General features: G+C 36.8%; 1 protein-coding gene across 2 annotated transcripts in view; it reads left to right on the top strand.

Moving 5' to 3' along the window:
- The first annotated feature begins 131 nt into the window (after positions 1–131).
- LOC118822311 (interleukin-21 receptor) overlaps positions 132–21,829 on the top strand; it is a 29,360-nt gene continuing 7,662 nt past the window's right edge. Inside the window, exons 1-4 of one of the 2 annotated variants that reach the window (XM_036591281.1) lie at positions 132–238; positions 15,624–15,699; positions 18,412–18,535; positions 18,754–18,935. In XM_036591281.1, coding sequence (XP_036447174.1) covers positions 233–238; positions 15,624–15,699; positions 18,412–18,535; positions 18,754–18,935 — 388 coding nt within the window. In that variant the 5' untranslated portion in view covers positions 132–232. Of the gene's footprint in view, positions 239–10,902; positions 11,094–15,623; positions 15,700–18,411; positions 18,536–18,753; positions 18,936–21,829 lie in introns of those variants that run through there. The other variant, XM_036591290.1, reaches the window with a different exon arrangement.

The raw sequence follows: 21,829 nt of genomic DNA on the forward strand, positions 1-21,829 counted from the left end.
AACATAATACTGTGTGCTTTAAGATAGATTACTAATATTTACTTTTGTTTAAGTTCATAACTAGACAGTAGAGGTGATCTGTAAGGACTGATATGTGGGATGGCGCAGAGCCTCTCTAATGACGTGGCTGAGTGTTACATGTAAAACGAGTCGTGTTCAGTCAGCTGCTGTCAAGCCAGAATAGTTTTAATATATTTATTTTTGACGTTTTGTTACTTTGGATTCGATAGAAATGACAGTAAGTTACTGTTACTCTAATGAAATAATGGCTCACGTAGAAGTACTGTTAGATTAGCAGATAATGACTTGAAATTTATTATATGCAAATAATCACTGAAGTAGAAGTAAATAAAAAAATGGCTCAAGTGAGCTTACTGCAGTGACTAACACGGAACTAAGAAAAATAGCATTATTGATTGGAACATTTAGTTTTGCTAATTTAAAGGCTTTAGTTTGAATTTCATTTATGTCAGAAAGAAATCAGAAGATATCTTGACATAATATTGATACCAAAACTGATAAAACAAGGTTCACCTAAAACAGCCAAGTAAATTAACTGACTTAATTAAGCCATCAGGACATAATCAGATAGGCTGTTGTGTGTAATCACATTTTTCACAATATTTCAAGATACAAGCATTGATTAAATTTGTTTAGAGTATTTATTAGTTGCACTAATTTAGAGAAATCAGAACTGGACGCTGGTTGGATTCATTCTGTGTGGGCGCTGGTTGGATTTATTTAGAGCAGGGGTGTCCAATCTTATACGCAAAGGGCCGGTGTGGCTGCAGGTTTTCACTCCAGCAAAGAAGGAGGTCACCTGATGAAATGTTTGAAGACTAAGCCCAACTGATTAAACAAGTAGAATCAGGTGTGCTTCAGCTTATTTGGAGTGAAAACCTGCAGCCATACTGGCCCTTTGTGGATAAGATTGGACACCACTGATTTAGAGCATGCACTGGTGGGCATTCATTCTGAGTGGGCGATTTGTATTGGAAAGAGATGAAGACTAATTAAGGGCTGGTCCTGAAGAGACATTGATTTTTTTGGGTTTTGAAATTGACCCAGTCTCGCTTTCATTTGGACTCAGTCTTGACTTGGTGTTACTTTCATTTGGACTCGGTCTTGACTTGGTGTTACTTTCATTTGGACTCGGTCTTGACTCTGTCTCGACTAGTCATGGTGTTGGACTTGTCTTGGACTCAACAAAGGTGGTCTTGGCTACTAATGGCTGCTGCTTGGCCCTAATGCTGAATTTGATTAACAGTCTTGTTGGGGTCCTAAGCATGCTGAGCTGGAAAGCACAGTTGGAGCTAGTGATGGTGCAAACTCGTGAATGGTCAAACACAATTATTACAGAATCATCTCTCAGTTTGTGAAAAGAAAAAAAAAAACAATAGCTAGCCAGAATTGCTGTGACTTACGTAAAACCGAACAGCAAGTAAAAGGTAAATCAGAGCTGAAAGCTCCTCCACTGTTGCTCCAGTTGTTTGTGTTTACAGTGAATGCTAACTTTGCATGTGTGCAATGGGAAATGCACACAGGTACTCAACCAGGGTATGGATAGTTCTAGGTTCAGATTAGTGACTGTGCAGTGCTGTACTGTCTGGTGGAAAAAACACCATTAATGTTTTTATCATTTTCTGTGAAGGTACCAATGTTGAATGCATTCATGTGTTAAGCAAACCCTAGAAAAAGTTGTCATCATGTTCTCATCAACATACAAAATAACTGGTGAATACTTTGCTTTAAGGCAAACTGGACATCCAACATTAACTAGATCTCATTAAAAAAAGAGCAGAATCCTGAACATCAAATTTCTTAAGGCAGCTGGTCAAAACCTATCCAGAATTTGCAGTTGTCTGATAATGCTCATGTAATGGCATCAATTCCAGTCTATTCAAAGTTAGTGGCCTCACATATCAAATAAATTTTACTACAGGCTGGAGTTTGGGATTTGTAAAGAACACATTAATTCTTAAGTTAGAAAATGTCTATTTCCATGTAAGCTGTCTCACACTTGCTATCTCATTACAGATTTTACTGTATCTTGCACTCAAAATCTTTGCACTGAATAACTGCAAACGCATTCTTAAAAGTAACTGTGATCTTGAACTGAATGGACTTCACGCATTCAAACACACCATCACCCTGCTAACAACTATTATGGTACGTCCTCACGGTCTAAATTAACACTTTTGACCACAAGCCTAGGTCACAATGTTCTCAAACTTCAGCAGACATCTATTGAAAATAGAACAGAAACAAGACATGGGGAAGATGCACCTCTTAAGAACAAAGCCCAATTTACTGTAAAGCTAAACTATGTCTCTGTATGAGTTTAGCATGTACAGCATGATTATGCACAAGCCTATGCACAACTAGGGGAAATAAACTGTAGAAGGACGAATATGATGACGAATACTATGATGATTATCTTTTAATAAGGCATGGCCATAAATTAATATCTTGAGGCCTGAGTTAAGTATCTTGAGGTCATGCAGTTATATATTGAAGCCACATGGCCATGAGAAACTTAACTTGTGGCCTCAGTATATTCATTTGTGCCCAAGCTTTATTAAGAAATAATCACCTTAGGTGCTCTGTGGTGAAGAAAGAGCCTCTTTATCTATTGGACCCCCTACATGGGTATAGAAGCCCCCAGGGGAATCTTGCATCAACTGTCTATCATCTTATGCAAAATAACTATATTAACCCGTTAAAATCCTAGGTTTATTATATACTAAGGGTTATTATTCAGTATATGTATAGACTACAATGCAAACTGGTTGCGTTATAGTTTAGTTATGAAAGTGTGTAGTAAAACTTTGGACCCGCCGGTGTGTCCTGGCTATTTAAGGGGTTAACAAAGCAATAACATTCATAATGTAATTAATAAGAGCACCTGTTCATAAAGTGCAAATGATAAGCGCACATATCAGAGCAAATTAACCATGGAATCAATGATACTTGCATACATATTTACCTCCAGCAAGACAATTTTAGTGTGTGCATCAGTGCTAAAGATCAATGTGAGCTAATGACTCTTAGGGCGTTTTCACACTAGAGGTTTTTTCCAGACCCGCAGCTGCTAGCTCTGTGAGTTCAATATGTTTGGTCAAGTGTGAAAGCTGTTTTCGAGCTCAGGAGTGGTCCAGAAAACCAATCTGGTCCCCCTGAGATAGATGGTGTGGGGCTCTGGTGCAGTCTGCTGGGATGTGGAAACTGTCTACTCCGGGCGCCACATGTGAAGTTGCGTGGATGAAGGATGAAGCTAGTGCCAACCAATTTGCAAACCTGTGCACCTGTGCGGACTCAAGTATTCGGGACAAGTGTGAAAACGCCATTAGAGGTTCTGTGTTACAAATAACCTCCATTCATTCTATTAGTGATGCCTCTCTAGGACTGAAACAATCATATTATAAGTAGAAAAGTGAATTTCCTCTAAGAAAAATCAGAGTTACTGCACAGCTTAAGCAATTCCCACATGGGTGTTAGGGTGTTACCTAACAGTTGCTGTGATATTTTAGGTGGTTGTTAAAGTGTTGCTAATGGTTGCTATGGCTTCCCAGGTTGTGCTATGGAATCTCTGGTGGATACTAAGGCATTGCTGGTATCCCAGATGGTTGGTAGGGTGTTGCTAGGTGGCACCCATGGTATCTCTGGTGGTTACTAGGATGTTGCATTGTTTTCCATGTGGCTGCCAGGGTGCTGCTAGGTGGTCACAATTGTGTAGGCATTGTCATTTGGTTGTGTTGGTCTGGTGTTGCTACCTGGTTGCTATCCCAGGTGGTTGCTAAAGTATTGCTATGTGCCATGGTATCCCACTTCTGTACTTGTATCATTGCGATTTAAGTGGAGTGCACAAACATTTGCTCAATATTAATTCTTTTTTGCTATACTATTTAAATGTACTTGCATTGTTTGTTACATAGTTAATTACACAAGTGATTACATGTATGTTTGATTTATTTTCTGCATGGACCGATTGTTCACTTCTGACTGAGTGGAATTTCCCTTTAAAACATAATCAGAAACATCACTTCCATCAATCAGTCCATCTACATGTTTGCACAATATCCCATGCACTTCTAAGTATGTATATAGTGGGGGTGAGGGTGGGCAAAAGAGAAATGAACAATTAACAAATTAACACAAACACACAAGCATGCACAAACTCACATACACAAACACATGCACGCATGCACGCATGCACACATGCATGCACACACACACCTGGGAGCCTGTATAATTAGCCGTGTGGGCGTTGCAGTAGGTCTATTTGTGTTGCGCAGTGCAGAGGTGAATTCTGAGCTCTGAGACAGTTATAGTACTTGCTGCAGTTCCCATGCGTAACCTAAATGAGTCAGCGGTGAAACCATCCTTTACCTAGCCTCAGTATAGTCACCAGTGTTGAACTGGCCACACTGTAAACAAAGTTGTGCAAAGTCCGCATTCTTCATTTGCATTGTTAAGAAAACTCAGCAACGTCACTTATGGTTTTAACTAAAGTTTAAATACTGAGTTTTCCCAACTAGACTGCTTCCTACCAGTCCTGCACTGTAAGCCTTGACGTAGTTTGTACTTCAATAATGAAGTAGAGTTTCTTCTCAAATTTAATTGTTACACTTAATCCAGGCAAGTTGTTTGGACTGTCAGGTTGAAAAATCAATTGTGCTTCATTTTGTGAGAAGAACACACTGAACACCACAAGTTCTAAGCAAGTGCAGGGAGTATAGCAGCTCCTATTTTATCCATCATATGTTGTTTTTACATGAACAACATTTTCACTTGTTTTCACTTTCACTTTATACTCCAGCTATATGATAAGTTTGGATGGGTTTAACATGTTTTAGTTATTCTAGCCATGATAGTGTTTTGTGCATCTGTATATGTTAATTCCTTTGGTTGTAATTAATAAGATACTGCCAATTAGCAGTGTAACTCTTTTTCTGAAAAAGACGTTTTTTTCCCATGTTTGATCATTACAACTGCATTCACATGTTGCTTTTGAGCAAAATGTGATATTTATTGGTATGAAATTCAATTAAACATAAGAAAAATGTCATAAGTGAAAAGGTAAACTTGAATAATGAAAATGGATCAAGTATGTGGTTATTTATTTATTCATTTATTTATTTTACATTAAAAGCTGAAGTTACTGCAGTGGTACAGTTGAAATGATTCCTTAAGCATTGTCTTAAAGGTTTGATGGTATTCAACATGTTTAAATACAAACAACAACAAAAAATAAGAAGTTTCAAAACTTAATTCAAGGCATAGAATTTCCTGAGATGATTTGGGTAAACTGAGGGTTTACAGTGAAATAAAGCTGCACTATGTAAGATTTAAGTTGCATTACTGAGCTTCATGCATCTTTATGTGTTAATGTGTCTCATGCACAGGCTCAAAAAGAAGGTCTGGCTCAATGCTTGGGTTTTACATGCAAAATCAACATTACACTGATGAAGCAGCCGATAGTAGATCTGCTATCACTTACATCCTCGGAAGATCTTCACCACACTAGGACTGAGTTCTCTTTAAACACTCTTTCAACACACTCTCTATCATCAGATTCATCTGCATGGGAAAAGAGTCCAAAGCACAACCAATGTTGTGAAATGTTTATCTGCACTTTTATGTCCACCAGAGAGATCTCCAAACCCCCTGCATCTTTAAAAACTGAAGTTTTGAATCTGAAGGATTTACGCACTATGCATTTGATGGGGGCTCTATGAAAACAGTCATTATGGCAGACTGTCGGGACAGCAAAACTGTCTCCTATTACTACTAGTTCTCCTATTACTGTGCTTGTGCTAAAATCAAAAACAACGATATGTAGTGATTTAACTTATCAACTTTATTGCTTTTTTGTAAATACAAACTCATTCTGAAATTGATGCCTGCAACATGTACCAAATAAGTTGGGACAGGAGTAATTTAAGACTGGAAACATTGTGAAATTTTCAAAAAACATGTTAAACAGTGATGCAATTATGCAGGTGTAAAAGGAGCATCCAAGAAAGGCCTAGTCCTTTTTGAATAAACATGGGGCAAGCTCACCACTTTGTGAAAAATGCATCAGAAAAAAAGCTAACAGTATCTGGGACCCTGATGCTCATTTCAGCATCACAACACCAAGCCACATTCTGCATGTGCTACAGCAGCATGGCTGCGTAATCAGTGTGCGCGTGCTAGACTGGCCTGCCTGGGGTCCAGAATTGTCTCTCATTGAAAAAGCTGTCTTTAAGCCCAAAAATATGACAACAAAAGCCCTTCACGGTTGCACAGCTGAGGATTTGTATAACAGAAGAATGGCAAAAAAATCCATTTTCAAAGCTGGATCAATTGGTGTTTTCAGTCCTCAAACATGTTTTTAAAAAGGAAAGGTAATGTAGCACAATGGTAAACATGATCCTGTCCCAACTTTTTTGGAATGTTTTGCAGGCATCATATTTAGAATAAAAAAATATTCACACAAAACAATAAAGTTCATAAGGTAAAAAATATTGTGTTTTTGTACCATTTTCAATTTAATGCAGGTCAAATAGAATTTACTAATCACTGCTTCCTATTTGTATTAGCATTTTGTTTATTGTTAATTTTTTTGGAATTGGAATTGTACATAGATGATAAAATAAAAAAAGTATTTACACTTTAGATATTTACAAGGATTATGTTATGATCTGTTATGATGATATTAAAAGCCAAGGCATTAATTGAGATAATAATAAGATAAATATATATACGAAATCATAATTTCTAGGGTACTTTCTACTGGGAGGTGGCTGTCCTAAACCCCAACTTTTCAAAATAATACTTGTTTTTTTTGTTTGTTTTTGTTTTGTTTTGTTTGTTTTAAAGTAAAGTGGAAAGATCCCAGATCCCTGTCCCTCATTGCCACTTGGTGAGCAGTAAATGTGTTCCATCGTCTGAAAATTTGTGTGAAACATTAAGAATTGTCATTACTGAAACATACATTTCTGCAATCAAGAAAACTGTTAGTGTTTTAATGAAAAATTTGATTTTATGTGTGTAAATTCGTTCAAAGCTGTGTTTGCTAGTTATGTTCTGGCTAGTGTTTTTCTCAAAATGAGCTTAAAATTAGAATTGTCACTACTGAAACATTTGGTAAATCTTCGGTAATGATTGTTTTGGTAGTGACAAAATGCAATGTGCTGTAATTTGTTTTAATAAAATAAACATAATTAAAGTACAGAATCAGAGGGATTTTAGTCTAAAGTCCAAGTCAGTTAAGAGCACAAATGGATTTTCAATTCTGACTTTGAATCAGTTCTGTACAATGATACATATAACCACTAATAACTTGCATCTCCCACAAGAATCACACTGTGTTGTTAATACAAGCTAAAATAGAGGGCATCTGCATAAGTGAAAACACATCACACTCACACTGAACCAAAAAAAGGCTCTGTGAGTGTGCAGCAGTGCTTTGTGTAGCAGGTAGTCTAACAGCTAATTTGTTTGATTCGTATCAACTTGAAGTGATTATTATCTGTCCACACTACAAAGCGACCACACATGTATTTCCTGTTAATAATACAGTTTGTTTTTAGAGGCAAAACACCTTACGGACCTGGCTCGTAACTCACTCACTCACATTTAACAAGGTTGTCCACAAAGGGGTGCTAATGTCACTCTGGTAACGAGAGTAAAAACAAACTTGTGTCTATTAAGCGCTGTTAACACATGAGAAGTGCATGCTTTTTAGGATTTTTGGGCTATTACATGTTGGTGCTTCGCATCAGTGACACTTCATGTCCTTGTTGTGTTTTAACGTTGACACATGAAGCAACACATTTTATGAGAATATGGTAAATTACCTCTTTACTTAGTTTTATGTATGAAATCTGCAACTTTTATATGGTTCAAGCATTGTATGCAGGCCAAACCCTCTTAATATTGGTCCCGCCCACTTTTCAGATCAAATTTGTGCCCTGCATCCATATAACATATAAAAATAACATGAGATAAACACTCATTTGGATGACCGCTGTGAGCAAGTGGCTGGTCTCTTACAGCAAGAATATGCCACTAATTTAAGAAGGAAGTAAGAATGCTATGAAATTCTTAAAGTCCAGCACTCATAACTAACTACTACTGTAATAATTGGACGTAAAGGACTAAAGACTAGTAAACAGTGAGGATTTCACTTAAAGAAGACATAGAGAGGATATTGTAGAGATGAAAATTAAGACCAAAGGTGACCGAAAATACTGTAGTTGCACTTTAAGAAACAATTTAAAGCCAATGTGTTGTCAGAACACAGTAACATAAAGCCTCTCCAGACTGTAAGTTCTACTAAAACTGAATGTTTACTGTGTTCATTACGTCCTTATCTCCTTCAAAGGATTTCCTGCAGCTCAACATGTACCAGCAGAGAATGACTTGAAAGATAGCACATAATATAAATTTAAAATAAAAATATATATTATCACTATCGCAACAAAATCCTCTTCTCCAGAATTGTAACTTTATAGGAGAAGGCTGAAACATTCTTAACTTTCAACGCACGTTAATGTAACAGTATTTTTCTGTAAGTCATTTGGACAATTTCTATTGGTCCATTTATCTTGAAATTTGAATATAATGTAAAGACCATCTGGCATTTTCAAATTATGCAAAAATACATGAAAAACAGCCAAAATGGAGATATGAGGTTTTGTTTATTATTTATTTGTTTTAAATGATTACCAGGCCTGGATAGCTTGGTACCCCAATCAGGATTTCCCAATCAGGATTTGCAACCAGCTGAAATCACCTAGTATATGTTGGTTTTGCTGGTGAACAGTCATGCTGCTATATGCTGGTTTTTCTAGCAAAGTGGTGACAGTGTGTTCAAAATAATGACACTAAAGTACTAAGCATTGTGCATAAGCTGTGCTCTTTGTATTGCAGTAGAAATGAAAGTTTAGAGAGCAGCAAGTTTTGACAATTGCCTAATGGGGCTTTAATTGCCTAGTTCTTCTCCTTTGAACTTCGTAGTGTAAAAATGACATTGATTTTTCAGGGATTAGTGCTAGAAAATAGCTCAGTATCACAATAACAACAATACCTAACATGCTAACACTGCACAATTAGCTTACTATGTTAGCATGTACTTTAACAGCAGAGATCTTGGAGGTATCTTTGGAATTTTCTAACTGCAGTGAGGCCTCTTCTGGACCTCATACTGAAACAAAATGCTGAATATAATCATAATGAACCACAAAAAAAGAACTTCTAGCTTTTTAGTGCAATGAAAAGCTTTTTCAGTTCTTAACTTGTGGTTAGCCAAAGAATTGAACAGCTTCATAACAGACATGTAGAGTAACATTTTAGTCCAACATGGCAAAGATGCAGTACATATGAGACAAGCCATCTTTTGAGGTTTTTGTGCTTATCCCTTCATAAAATGTGGGGTTTTTTGTTTGGAATGGTATCAAGAGAATCAGCGAAAAACAACCTTTATCAGTTTGTGGTGGAGATCGAGTTTACTGATCAGGGTAATCTTTTTCCTTCAATGCAAGATTTAGAGGAAAAGGCGTTGTTGCGAAACATGGACTCAGTGCTGATCTAGAATCACTTCTCTATGTCAGTAAAAGTGCACTGCAGGAGAGGATACATGTACTCTTTCCAGCAGTGGCTGGTAGTAACTACATGCATTTTCTTAGATCCATGTACTCAAGTAACATTTTGATGGATTTGTGCTTTCCTGAGTTTTATCAAATAATACAACTTTCACTTCTGTTTTACTTACTTCTTTTATTCCATTTTGTGTTTAATTTCATTCTGCTACACTGGTGACAGCACATATCATCGTTTCCACTTTTAGCCTTGTATTTTTCACCAAAACAATCCCCAAAAAAGAAGAATTGTGGCTAACAAACAGTTCCTATACTGATAGATGCTGGATGATTACTTCACTGAAAGACTTTGACTTGAGGGACCAAATGAAACCAAAAAGAGACGAACAGAACCTGAAAAACTTCAGGTTATGTGCTGATACAGGCTACTAGGCCAAGGGTGCACAACCCCTGAAGTCCAGCACAATTTGGTAGTTTCCCTACTGAAACATACCCACTAAACCTGGCAATTAACAGATGAGTGTTTGAGCAGGTAAATCACCAAATTGTGCTGGACACCAGCACTGTGAGTTGTGAACCCCTATACTAAGGTATTCCATTGCAATGCATTACTCAGTATTTAAAGGGGATCTAAAAAAATGTCCAAAATTTCTGTATAATTAAATCATTAAGACATAAACAAAGTCATTCAGAGTGGTTTGAGGCGAAATGCTCTGTTCTAAAGAAACAGTTACAGTTGTTTACAATTATGATGATTGGCACCAGTCGTCCAGAGTGTTTAATGCCTCTAAAAGCTACCTCACAGAAAATTACTGCATGAAATGGTTATGAATATGCTGCCCAATGCCCCAGAAATATCTTTACGATAGTTTTGAGGTCAGGTTTTGGCCTAAACCCCAAAGATTTTTTCTGATTTACCACTATTTTATCATCATCAACATTACATATAAAAAAGTCAGAAGATGTGTGTAGGTTCACTGGTTGTTTTGGATAGTACATAAAATGGTGCTGATATCTGTGTTGAGGACATCACCACCACTGTAAAGAATTCAGATTAGCAAAGTTTCTCTATAATGAAAATGTTCACATCAAACTGCCCAATGATGGCTTTGGTGAAAAGAAAGTATCTAATGTTCTAACTTTACCCCCAAAACTTAGACCTAAACCTCAAAAAGCTGAACATGTAATGAACACACAGAGAGAGAGAGAGAGAGAAAGAGAGAGAAAGAGAGAGAGAGAGAGAGTGAAAGAAAGAGAGTGAGAGAGTGTGACAGCAAAAGAGAGAGAGAGAGAGAGAGAGAGAGAGAGAGAGAGAGAGAGAGAGAGAAAGAGAGAGAAAGAGCCACAGAACTAAAGATATGATCAGAGAAAGTATACGTGATGTGAGAATGTGACACACCAGAAGCCCTCTAACAGAGTAAAAAATAGGGAAAGAGCGAGAGAGTGAGTGAAAGAAAGAGACTATTTTCAGTCTTGCTGTTACTGTGCGTGCACCAACAGCTCCAGGTACGACTCTCTGTTCTTCTCAATCTCCACTTTATTTCAATCCTCATTTTCAGTTCCTTTTGTAAATAAGTTAGCACAGCTTGACAGTGTATTTTTCATGCATTTAAAAAGAAAGACTTTTGTTAATTAAGCTGTAAAAACGACATCTGCTTCTGTGTTCAGCTTAATAGACATCAGGTGTGCAGCCAGTGAAGTGTCTTTTTACCTTTTTGCCGTAGTATCATTTGGTATTGAGCAGCTCCAAATCAAAATTCTGATACAGTAATAACCCCAGTATTAGTTGTATGTTTGGGCGCAACTGGTCAAATTCCATGCTTTGTTGATTTTCTCTACAGAAAACAAACTTCTGTCCATTTTAATGCACACTTATCTGCTGAATTTAACATTTTGTAAAAAATAAAATACAAAATGTGGTCTGTTAAAAAGTTTTGGCACATTTTATATGTTATGCTTTTTTCACAATATGTCATATTTAAATGTATTCCCTGCAGAGGATGTGTGAAGTCATTTTCACTTAGAAAATTAACAGACATGTCATTTGACCAGAGGTGTTCAAATTTTCCATATGACTATATGATGTTTTTAGCTGATTAAGAAATTTGATTGTAAATGCATTTCATCTCAGGTTGGGCCGGAACCAGGATCTCCATTTCAGTTAGATCTATTCTGCAAATCTGTGACCTAATTCACACATTCATTTCCCATCCCTCCATTCTCTGCAAACAGCATTTACTAAAACTATTTGACTCCAGTTACACTGTTTCATTTCATGTAGTCAGTTTTTTAAATGTTTATTTATTAATTTACTTTTAGTACTTTCAGTATTTTTCAGTTGATGGATTCAAATCAGTTTTGATATTTGTGGCCTTTTTTTAAGTTAAGCTATTTTAACATGGTTAACATTTAGAGCTCGATCCGAATATTTGATTATTCGGATATTTGTTTGTTGGGTAGGTATTCTGTTTTTAATTTTGGGATTCGGCTATTTAATTTGTTTTTTTGGGGTTCTTTTTTGGCTAAATGTCATTCAGTAAAGGCTTCAGCAAAATACTGTAATGTTTGGGGTTCTTGGGAGAAACTTGACAACATGAGGTTACAGTCCATAATGCAGCTTTATTTTTAATTTGCTGAAAACTGTGCCAAATACGGCGAGAAAAAGCAGCCTTTTCAGCACTAATGGCTAAAAACACAGCCCTCTGTTCTACTCTGGAAAATCCCACCACTCCACTCATATTCAGGCTCATCAACATAAAAGTCCTTGTACAAATGAACCTAAAAGAGCCCAACATAAACATTTCTTTTCTTAAAAAACAGAACTACTTACAATGCTGCATGTAGAGGCCACAATAGCACATTCCTATACTATATTTATACTTTATTTTTAAGTTTTAATTGCTGTTAAAACTGTTGAAATGAGAAAATATATACTATCTCAGCTCAGCACCTGACATCTCGCTCACTCACAACAGTGAACGTCAAGTTAATGCCGTGTTAGATAGCGTGTATTCCCAGTGTGGCAGGACCCTTACTATTGCCGCGAAGTATGCCCTTTGTGTCTATACTTGATGTGTTGCAAGAGTTGCAAAGGTTGCTGTTGATTACTGCTGGAGCTCCAGAGACCAAAAATGGTGTTCAGGGCAGAACTAGTTCACATCTACCTCTCTTTCCAACATAAACTGATCAGCTACTGCAGTGTTTTACAAGTGTTATCTCAACCATCGTCTTCATTAACACCCACATTTCTCACAAATAGACTTGCACATCACAACAACACGTCAGAGTCACTCGTAGCCTTGTGTGTAGTGTGTGTAGTAGAGTTAAATATAGTAGGCAGCAAAGTCTATGGGCAAACCACAGGTGCTCTGAGGTCAGTGAGTGAATCGCGTCACTGCTGACATACATGTGTGTTTGTACACACACACACACACACACACACACACACACACACACATACACACATACACACATATATATATATGTATATATATATATATATATATATATATATATATATATATATATATATATACACACACACACTCTTAAAATACATGGTTCTTCAAAGGATCTTTAGTAAAGACTCTATAGAATCATGAACACTCAAAGAACGGTTTGCATGCTTAAATCATTCTTTGCACGGTGAAATTGTTCTTCAGACTGATGAAGAATGTGTTGTATCTTGTTCTACATAGTACCAAATAGGTTTTTCTATTGTTACACCCAGCAATAGAAGAGCTCTTTTTGGTGCTAAATGGAACAGTTTTCAAAAATCTGAAGAACCGTGGCACCATACAAAGAACTATTTCATCATGCAAATGGTTCTTTGAGTGTACATACTTCTATATGGAACAATTTTCTTTACTAAAGAACCCTTGAAAAAACATATTTTTAAGAGGGTATATACATGGGCACCAACTTGGTGTTAAATATTGTCGGGGGGCGGGGGGGTGAAATTTTTTTTAATTTACTTCCTAATCGGACAGTTAATTTCGGGGGAGGATGTTTAAGGAAGCGCAGGAGTCATTAGTGAACATATGCAATTTGTTAATAGAGTTCATTTTGTTTTCATTATCATACACGTTTGTGGTAAAAAAAGTAAATAATGTGATATCGTTGCACTGCTGTCAGCTTGTAATATTATAAGCACATTTTTAATTTTAACCCTGCTGCTGCATGGTGAGAGCGACGCAGACAGTCACGCTTTTCATTTCAGTGATCGTGTTAACAGAGATTTCACAAACTCAGCGTAAGCAGTGGTAACAGAATGAGTGATGCAGTGGGCGGTGTGGGGATTTGAAACAGGTCTTTAATCTCCAGTCATGAGTCAGTTAAGGGAGAGTCTGAATCGAGTCACCAGTCAGTCAACATGCGACCAAGTATATGCGAAGTGTGACATATTTATTAAAATAATCTCTAACAAATCTTTTATTAACACATATCACTTGTGAATATTCTAAGGGATGTAATGGAATCCAACTGTTGGGAATACGTATTCAGAATACAGAAATTAAGTACCTGTATTCAGCCCAAGTTATATTTTTTAAAGGCAGTATTCAGAATACAGTCACTTTGTGCATGTATAAAACACTTTCAGAATACTTACCCCTAAATAATAATAAATCTTTAAAAGAAACACCATCAATGCTTGTTTATTAACTATTTTAAAATCAGCACATGGCATATAGCAAACATGATAAGCTCTACAGAGGACCTTAACTAACAGCTTCTTTACAAGCACTAGTATCAGTAGACTGATAAATCAATATGATGATTAGTATCAATCTCAGTGTTACTGAGCTCTACTAAAGCCTGAGTAGACTGATAAATCAATATGATGATTAGTTATTAATCTCAGTGTTACTGAGCTCTACTAAAGCCTTAGTAGACTGATAAACCAATGTGATGATCAGTTATTAATCTTAGCATTACAGAGCTCTACTAAAGCCTTAGTAGACTGATAAATCAATGTGATGATCAGTTATTAATCTTAGCATTACAGAGCTCTACTAAAGCCTGAGTGGACTGATAAACCAATGTGATGATCGGTTATTAATCTTAGCATTACTGAGCTCTACTAAAGCCTGAGTAGACTGATAAATCAGTATGTTGATCAGTTATTAATCTCAGTGTTAATGAGCTCCTTTGAGGAATGATCAAATTAATGATCTCCTCAGTAGTGGACATGTTTGCGAGTAATAAGCTTAGCATCAGTGTTTTACTGGACTCCTGCTCGAGGGATTGTGGGAGCAACAGTGGACTGAACCAGGTGAAGACAGAGAAAAGAAAAAAGTTAAGAATTGCAGAACTTAATTTAAACAAAAGCAAATTATCCAAGAAACATATTACGTGAAGAATTACATGAAAAAAGTGCCAACCAGTAACAGCAAGTAACAATGTGAATGAAGTAAAAATTACAGCAGTTTTTTCCATGTGTCTTATCAAAATATTGTTTTATATATATATATATATATATATATATATATATATATATATATATATATATATATATACACACTGACTTGCCTTCTCAGCTAAACTAAATGGATAGAAAAGTGTCAGTAATCAAAAGTGGTAACAGTAAGAATGAGTGATACAGTGGGTGGTGTGGGGATTAGAAACGGATCTTTAATCTCCAGTCATGAGTCAGTTAAGGGTGAGTCTGAATCGAGTCACGAGTCAGTCAACATGCGAAGTGTGACGAGTTTGAGCCGCTGAGTCCTCATCTCTGGTTAATAAATACAAGGTAAAAAATAAATGGTAAAAATACAGGATCAAATTAAACCTATCAATATTTTTATGCGTGAATCGGGAAAAGGAAAAGTCACAAATTAATGGATCAATTCTCCAGTGTCCATCCCGAAGTAACCCAACCATCTGAGGTCAAATCAAACTTACTTTACCTGAAACTAAAGCATTGTAGGTAATGCTAGTGGAAGAATAGTGTCAACACATGACTAATGTTTTCTTCTTTTTTTAGAACAGTTATAGTTTTTGTTTTCAATGAAGCTACATGTGTGTCTCTTTTCACAGGGAAAGATGAGATTTGTCTTCTTATGCCTCTCATTTGTCCGCTTTTCACACCTTTGGGGAAACCTAATGCCTTTGGGTAAGGAACATCAAGATTTCTGACCATTTCCTCATTTACAATTTTACAATTAGGAACATTCTGAAAATTTCACTCAGTGTATGTGGCCATCTATTTAGATCTTCACTGCCACGAAATGTTCTTAACATGACAGGAAACAAAAAAACCCCCCAAAAAAACAGGAAGATTTTTTCACTGTGGGTAGAGCTGGCTGCTTGCCAAATATTCTTTTAAATGCAGCTTTTTTATCAGAATAAGTAAAAGAGGCCAAAGAGGCCTTTGGTTTCTGCACTGTTAAAAGAAATAAGTCTGGTTAATTTAGTATCATAAGGCAACAGATTTCACAGCAATTTTGAGTTATCTCAGCTTAGTTTAGACAAACTGCATCTCAGTTAGGTCAGCAATATAGTTTAAGTAGATCTAAAAAAAATGATGTTTTCTACTTTCCTCCTCCCCCCTCAGTTTGTTCACTGCTAAATTCCACCTGCAGGTTAAGACTCCCCCATCACATGATGTCCCAGTTTGTGGGAGGGAGCAGAGGCATAGCACCAAATCTGTGAAAAAAAAATCAAGTAAAGAAAAAAAAATGTGTTTATTATGTTGTATTTCTTTATGAGGCTGGTTGATATGCATTGAAGGGTAAAACAGTTAACAATCAATAAGGCTTTGTGCTTTCACTGCAAAAAATATTACATCTAGTCAAAATATCTAATAATCCTCATTCTGAGATTGTTGTAAACTTATTTTAAGATTATTTCATTTTCATTATTTCATTATTTGTAGGCATTCTTACTTGGCTGATGTAATTTTTCAAGTAATATCATCTCACTGTGTTGCAGATAATTTTGCTGGTTTCAAGCATGTTTCTTAAAACCAGCAAAATATCTGCCAATATACTGAGATAATCTGACTCACTAAAATCACCCAGAACAGATATAAATGTCTTGAATAGAGTTAAATTATCAATAAAGTTACCACAAAAAGTTACCATTACTCAAAATGAGTAATATTAGATTTAAGATACTTTCATTTGCCAAGTTACCAGTTTTTGCAGCGTTGAATCATCAGTCTTGCTGTAGTTCACAAAGGGACTTAAATTTAGTTTCTGTTCAAGTCAACCAATGTACTTAAAGGGAAATTTAAAAGAGAAAAACAAAAGTAAAAATATGTTAATATATTTACCGTCATTTTCACTTAAACTGCTCAACAAATGGCTGATTGTAAGTTGGTTGGAACACCCGTTAGCTACTTGCTTTGCTCAGCTCACCTCATCTCATTAAGCGACATCAGTAAAGAAAGAGGCGCTGTTCTCTCTCCCTCAGTGACTTCTGAGACTAACAGAGTGAGTTTTACTAATGAGCTGCTGGGCTGAGGCTAAACTTCTCTTATGATCACAAAAAACACTGTCTGTTAAAGTAACTATTATAAACTATAAATGTTTACTAGCTGTATTGAATTAAAACCTGCTTCTTTATCAGCTTGTGCTTGATATGAATGACTGCTTACCAGCTAATCGCTAGTTAGCAAGCTAGCTTACGTCAACATATTTAGTTCGGCACTTTAGGCTCACCTGTTTCTGAAAATAACTTGTCAGCAGTTGTCTTTCTGCCCTCTTTCAGCTTTTTCTCTCATTCTCTGTGCTCCTTGTGCTTCTAAAATCCTGATTTTGGTTTTTCTTTTATTTTGGTTTGAGAATTGGCGAAAACCACTGACTTCTCTTTTTAGCCACGCTATTTACACAATACATTTGCGCACCGAGGATCAAACCACTTTAACTTTTGAGGCAGGGAGGACAAGGAGGGGGGCAGGAAGCAGGCAGATAAGCAGAGAAAGGAAACGGGCAGATAAGCAGATCTTATCATGGAAATTATTATATACTTTCTGTAATAACAGAAAGCATCAAAATTAGAAACCAAATTCAATTTATTTGTGAGGCTTTTGGAGGGCCCCCATCCAGGCAAGGCTCTGGTTAGTCAGGTCCACCATTACCCTTGGTCTGACACCCCTGGATGGAAGAGTGGGGTTTCCTACTCTGAGAGACCTGACATTGTGGGACTGTGGCATTTGAGCTAATAACCTAAAAACACAAAATACCAAAAAAAAAGTAAATAATTCATTTCTGCATGATCATTTTCCAACCTATTGTTATCACTTAGAATTAAACAGGCTGTTTTTGTAACAGATATATGAAAATGACCTTTGTTTTGTAAATAATCCTTTTTATTGGCTGCCTCATTCAGAAAGCAGTCCAGGCTGAAATCCTCTTTCCAACTCCATCATGAATGGCAGATAAATAGGCAGATAAATGTAAACGTGTTGGTTTTTGTGACATCACAAGAACAATTAATTCAAAACAGACCGTTTTTGTAACTTAATATTTATACTTGGCTCCAGCAAACAGTATATTTTTGCAATGTTTACATGCTGCATCAAACGCTTATTGCAAAAAAGAGAGGAAAATGTGATTTCCTGTGATGTGGGTCTTTTACACTGTATTAACTGAGATGTACTACTAAAACATATTTTCATTCAAAAAAGCTTTACAATCAGTTGCCTTATAACTTTAAGATCACCTGAGTTTTTTTACAGTGTGAGGTTACAGTCAGTGCTGGGTTAGGTGTAGCACAGCCGTATTTACATAGTCATACAAAAGGCAGAGAAAATGTCCCACCCAGACAGGAAAACAAACTTATTTGTATGTGTTTGTGTGTGTGTGTGTGTGTATGTGTGCAGGAGGTAACTACAGCCTGGAGTGTTTGAACGATTATCTCTTCACCATCACCTGTGTGCTAAATGTGTCCTCTGATCTGTTGCCCCACGGCGCCACCTCCTGGCTGGAGTTCAACGACAACTACAGGTTACAGCACTGCAGACATTTATTATTCATTAACCTCATGCATATTCAAATACATTCAAATGAGGCTCTAGTTCTGTTTGTTTTGACACTCTAGCTGGTCTGTACCAGCCAGGAGTAAATGCACAGTCAATAAGTGTGTGTGAGAGAGAAGAGAGTAAACAAATTAATATGTGTGTGTGTGTGTGTGTGTGTGTGTGTGTGTGTGTGACATAATACAGGGAGCCCTATCAGTGTGTGTTAAAAACACAAGCACACTCGTGGGTGTGTGAGCTGGATTTGACTCTGCTGGTTGAGTACACGTTCACCGACACAGACTTCTTCCAGATTTCTCTGAACTCCAGTTACCATGGCAACAGCAGCTCGGCAGTACTGGAGGAGATCTATAAACCAGTTAAACACAGTAAGAGCACACACACGCACACACACACACTAGAGACGGGCATTATGACAATATTTATAGCTATCATGATAAAATATGTCGTAATATGCTTTTCTGAGGAGATCATTGATATTGTCAGTTTTCATAGCTACACTATGTAAGATTTGGTGATCAAACCTTGGTAAGGGAAGTGTGTTCTGAGGATGAGTGTATTATCTAGTACTGTCATCATATCTTCATCAGTATAATGTTGATTTTGTATTTAAGATGTAAACATTGAGCCAGATTTTTTTGTGTCCCTGATAGCAAGAGGATATTGGGCCACTGTTGGCCCGCTGATGGCTAGCAGTCCACTGGCATTTTGCTCAGCATTGTCTAGGCGGCCCACTGGTGGTTAAACAGAGTATTAGACAAAATTCCCCTTATCATCGCTCATTTTCCACTTACAGTCCAATTTACTTATTTTTCCCTCCTTCCTTTCTTTAGTTATACTTTGTAAATTAGTTTAGTAAACAAATTTTAATCTAGCACAGTGTCAGCAACAACATTTTTTATAAAATCATTTTATATCAGGCCTAGTCATAATTTTTTTTCTCAGTTTGAGAGAAAAAGTTTGTCTTAGAAAAGACTTGTCTTAGTTTATTTTCCAAAATAAAAGGCTTGGTGCATTTAAAATTTCTTTAAGGAGATTAAAACAAGTTCAAGCTTGTATGTAGAACAGTAATCTGGGTGGTTCGAGGGCGGACCAGCAGTGGCAAACAGTCAGCGGGGTGCCAACCTTGTCAAGCCAGCAGACTGATATATGCTTGCTGTCTGGGGTGTGGTCTTTTTTTTCTTTTTTTCTCTGATTCAGTGATGCTGCTGTATTCAGCTTTAAAAAAAATCATACATAGTGCAGCTTTAAAGAACATGGACCAGCTCTTTCAGGCTTGACAAAAAACTTACATAGTGCTGCTTTAAAGGACAATGTTTCATTACAAAGAGAGCATAATTAGTCTGGTTTCATTGGATATAGTGCGGTGTAGTATGTAAAACCTTAAATAAAATCACACACTAAAATATTTGTCCAAACATGACGGGATTCGAGTGCTCTTGTTAAGTTCAGACGTTCTTTCCCAAATATGTGTCAGGCTCCAGTCACGTTTAGGTTTCCACTCCCTGCCTCTCATTTTTAATAGATTTCACCCTGAACTTTCTCCGCTTACGTTTTTTCTCTTTAATTAATTCTTCTTCTCTACCTCTCTCATTGAATCTCTCATCATGTTGTTGACAGAATTTAGCACCATAAGGCCCACATTTATGAGAAAAGGGAAATAAACAATGAACTGATTCAGAGGAATACAGTTTAGTTTAGTCAAAAAGATGCTTAATTTGTTTGTAAAGCATTTTAAATTGTATGTTATATAACAGGTTTTATGTAAAGAAATACAGTTTTAGGATTAAACAGATAAAGGGATGTTGTTCAAAAGCATTGCTTGATGAATAAATTCTTTGAAGAAGAATTTACACTTATTCTGATTATTTTATTACATTATATTATATAATATATTTTTAATCCATTATCTAATGAGGCTATCAGTGTCACCACCAGAATTTTGTTTAGCTCGGGTCAGTTTAAGAATCGAAACTTGATAAGGTTTGGGTCGGATTCTTCGGACTCAAAACATGATGCTGCCCTTTTGCCCTCAGACTGTACAAGTGCACTCTTAGAAACACATGTATGACAATTGTGTGTTATATCGCCCTCTCCATTCTCAAAGATCAGTTTCAGTGAGGCTCAGCTTATCCTCTGAAATAGTGTTTGTGTTTTGGCTTGGGTTCTACAAGAGTCATAGCACTTTAACACCCCTCTGGTGCACTACAGGCTGCCTGTCACACATCAACACAACACTGGAAATCCCATCAATAAAAACACTGATAATCTCTTCGAGAAAGCATCACAATCCATACTGTGGTTATCTTTAACAACAACTAAATATAAAGTTAATAATAACTGTGTTAATAATTTGCTACACCCAGTTTTTATATATTGTATATTATATTGTATATTGTATAACATTTTAGAGACTCTGTCACACTCATAGATAACTAAATCTTACACAATAATTAAATGGTGTAGTGAGTAATGGCTTTGGCAACTGGGGGTTAAATCCCTGCATAGATACAATACATGGCTAACACCCCACCTAATTATAGAGTTCAGGTGTTTCAGCCACACTCTTTGCTAACAGATGTATAAAATGAAGCACATAGCAATGCAACCTCTATGGACAAACTGTGGCACTAGAATGGGTCATATTAGCCCTGCTAGATCTGCCCCGGGTAACCGTAAGGGTATCTACACACTAGACAACACAAGGAGTGGTAGGCATAAACGCATGTAGATCTTGTCTGTCTAGAAGGCATGTACAGTTTGACATCCAGTGGGAAACAAAACATTTGGGCCAGAAACAAAGAAATATGGGACACTGAAAGCACATTTTGGCGATGGCCCTATACAGAGCCAAACAGACAATAGCCGCGATGGCAATGAAGTCACATAGAACAGGAAAAGGGTCCACAGCGTTAATACTGTCCTCCATCTTGGATTTTCATCCATCTTCTGCCTACACGTTTCGATTAGTTGATGTGCCTCAACATCAGAATCTGTTGCAGCAAAAGTTGGAATGGTTTTAACTTTTTCAATGCTCGGCGATGCGTCTTTTCACTGCATACAGGCACATTTCTAGTCTGAGCTAACACAGCATCATAACTGAAATACACTGGAGGACTGCATTTCTGACACTGCCTCAACTTCTAGTGTGTAGACACACTGACGCTGCATTTACACTGCTCTGGCATGCCAACACACTGCAACGTATCCAATTTGTTTTTTAATGAAAAGCATTGGTTCCGTCAAGCGTGGCCGCGCAGTG

Source organism: Colossoma macropomum, unplaced genomic scaffold (assembly GCF_904425465.1).
Source record: "Colossoma macropomum unplaced genomic scaffold, Colossoma_macropomum, whole genome shotgun sequence".
Taxonomy (NCBI): Eukaryota; Metazoa; Chordata; class Actinopteri; order Characiformes; family Serrasalmidae; genus Colossoma; species Colossoma macropomum.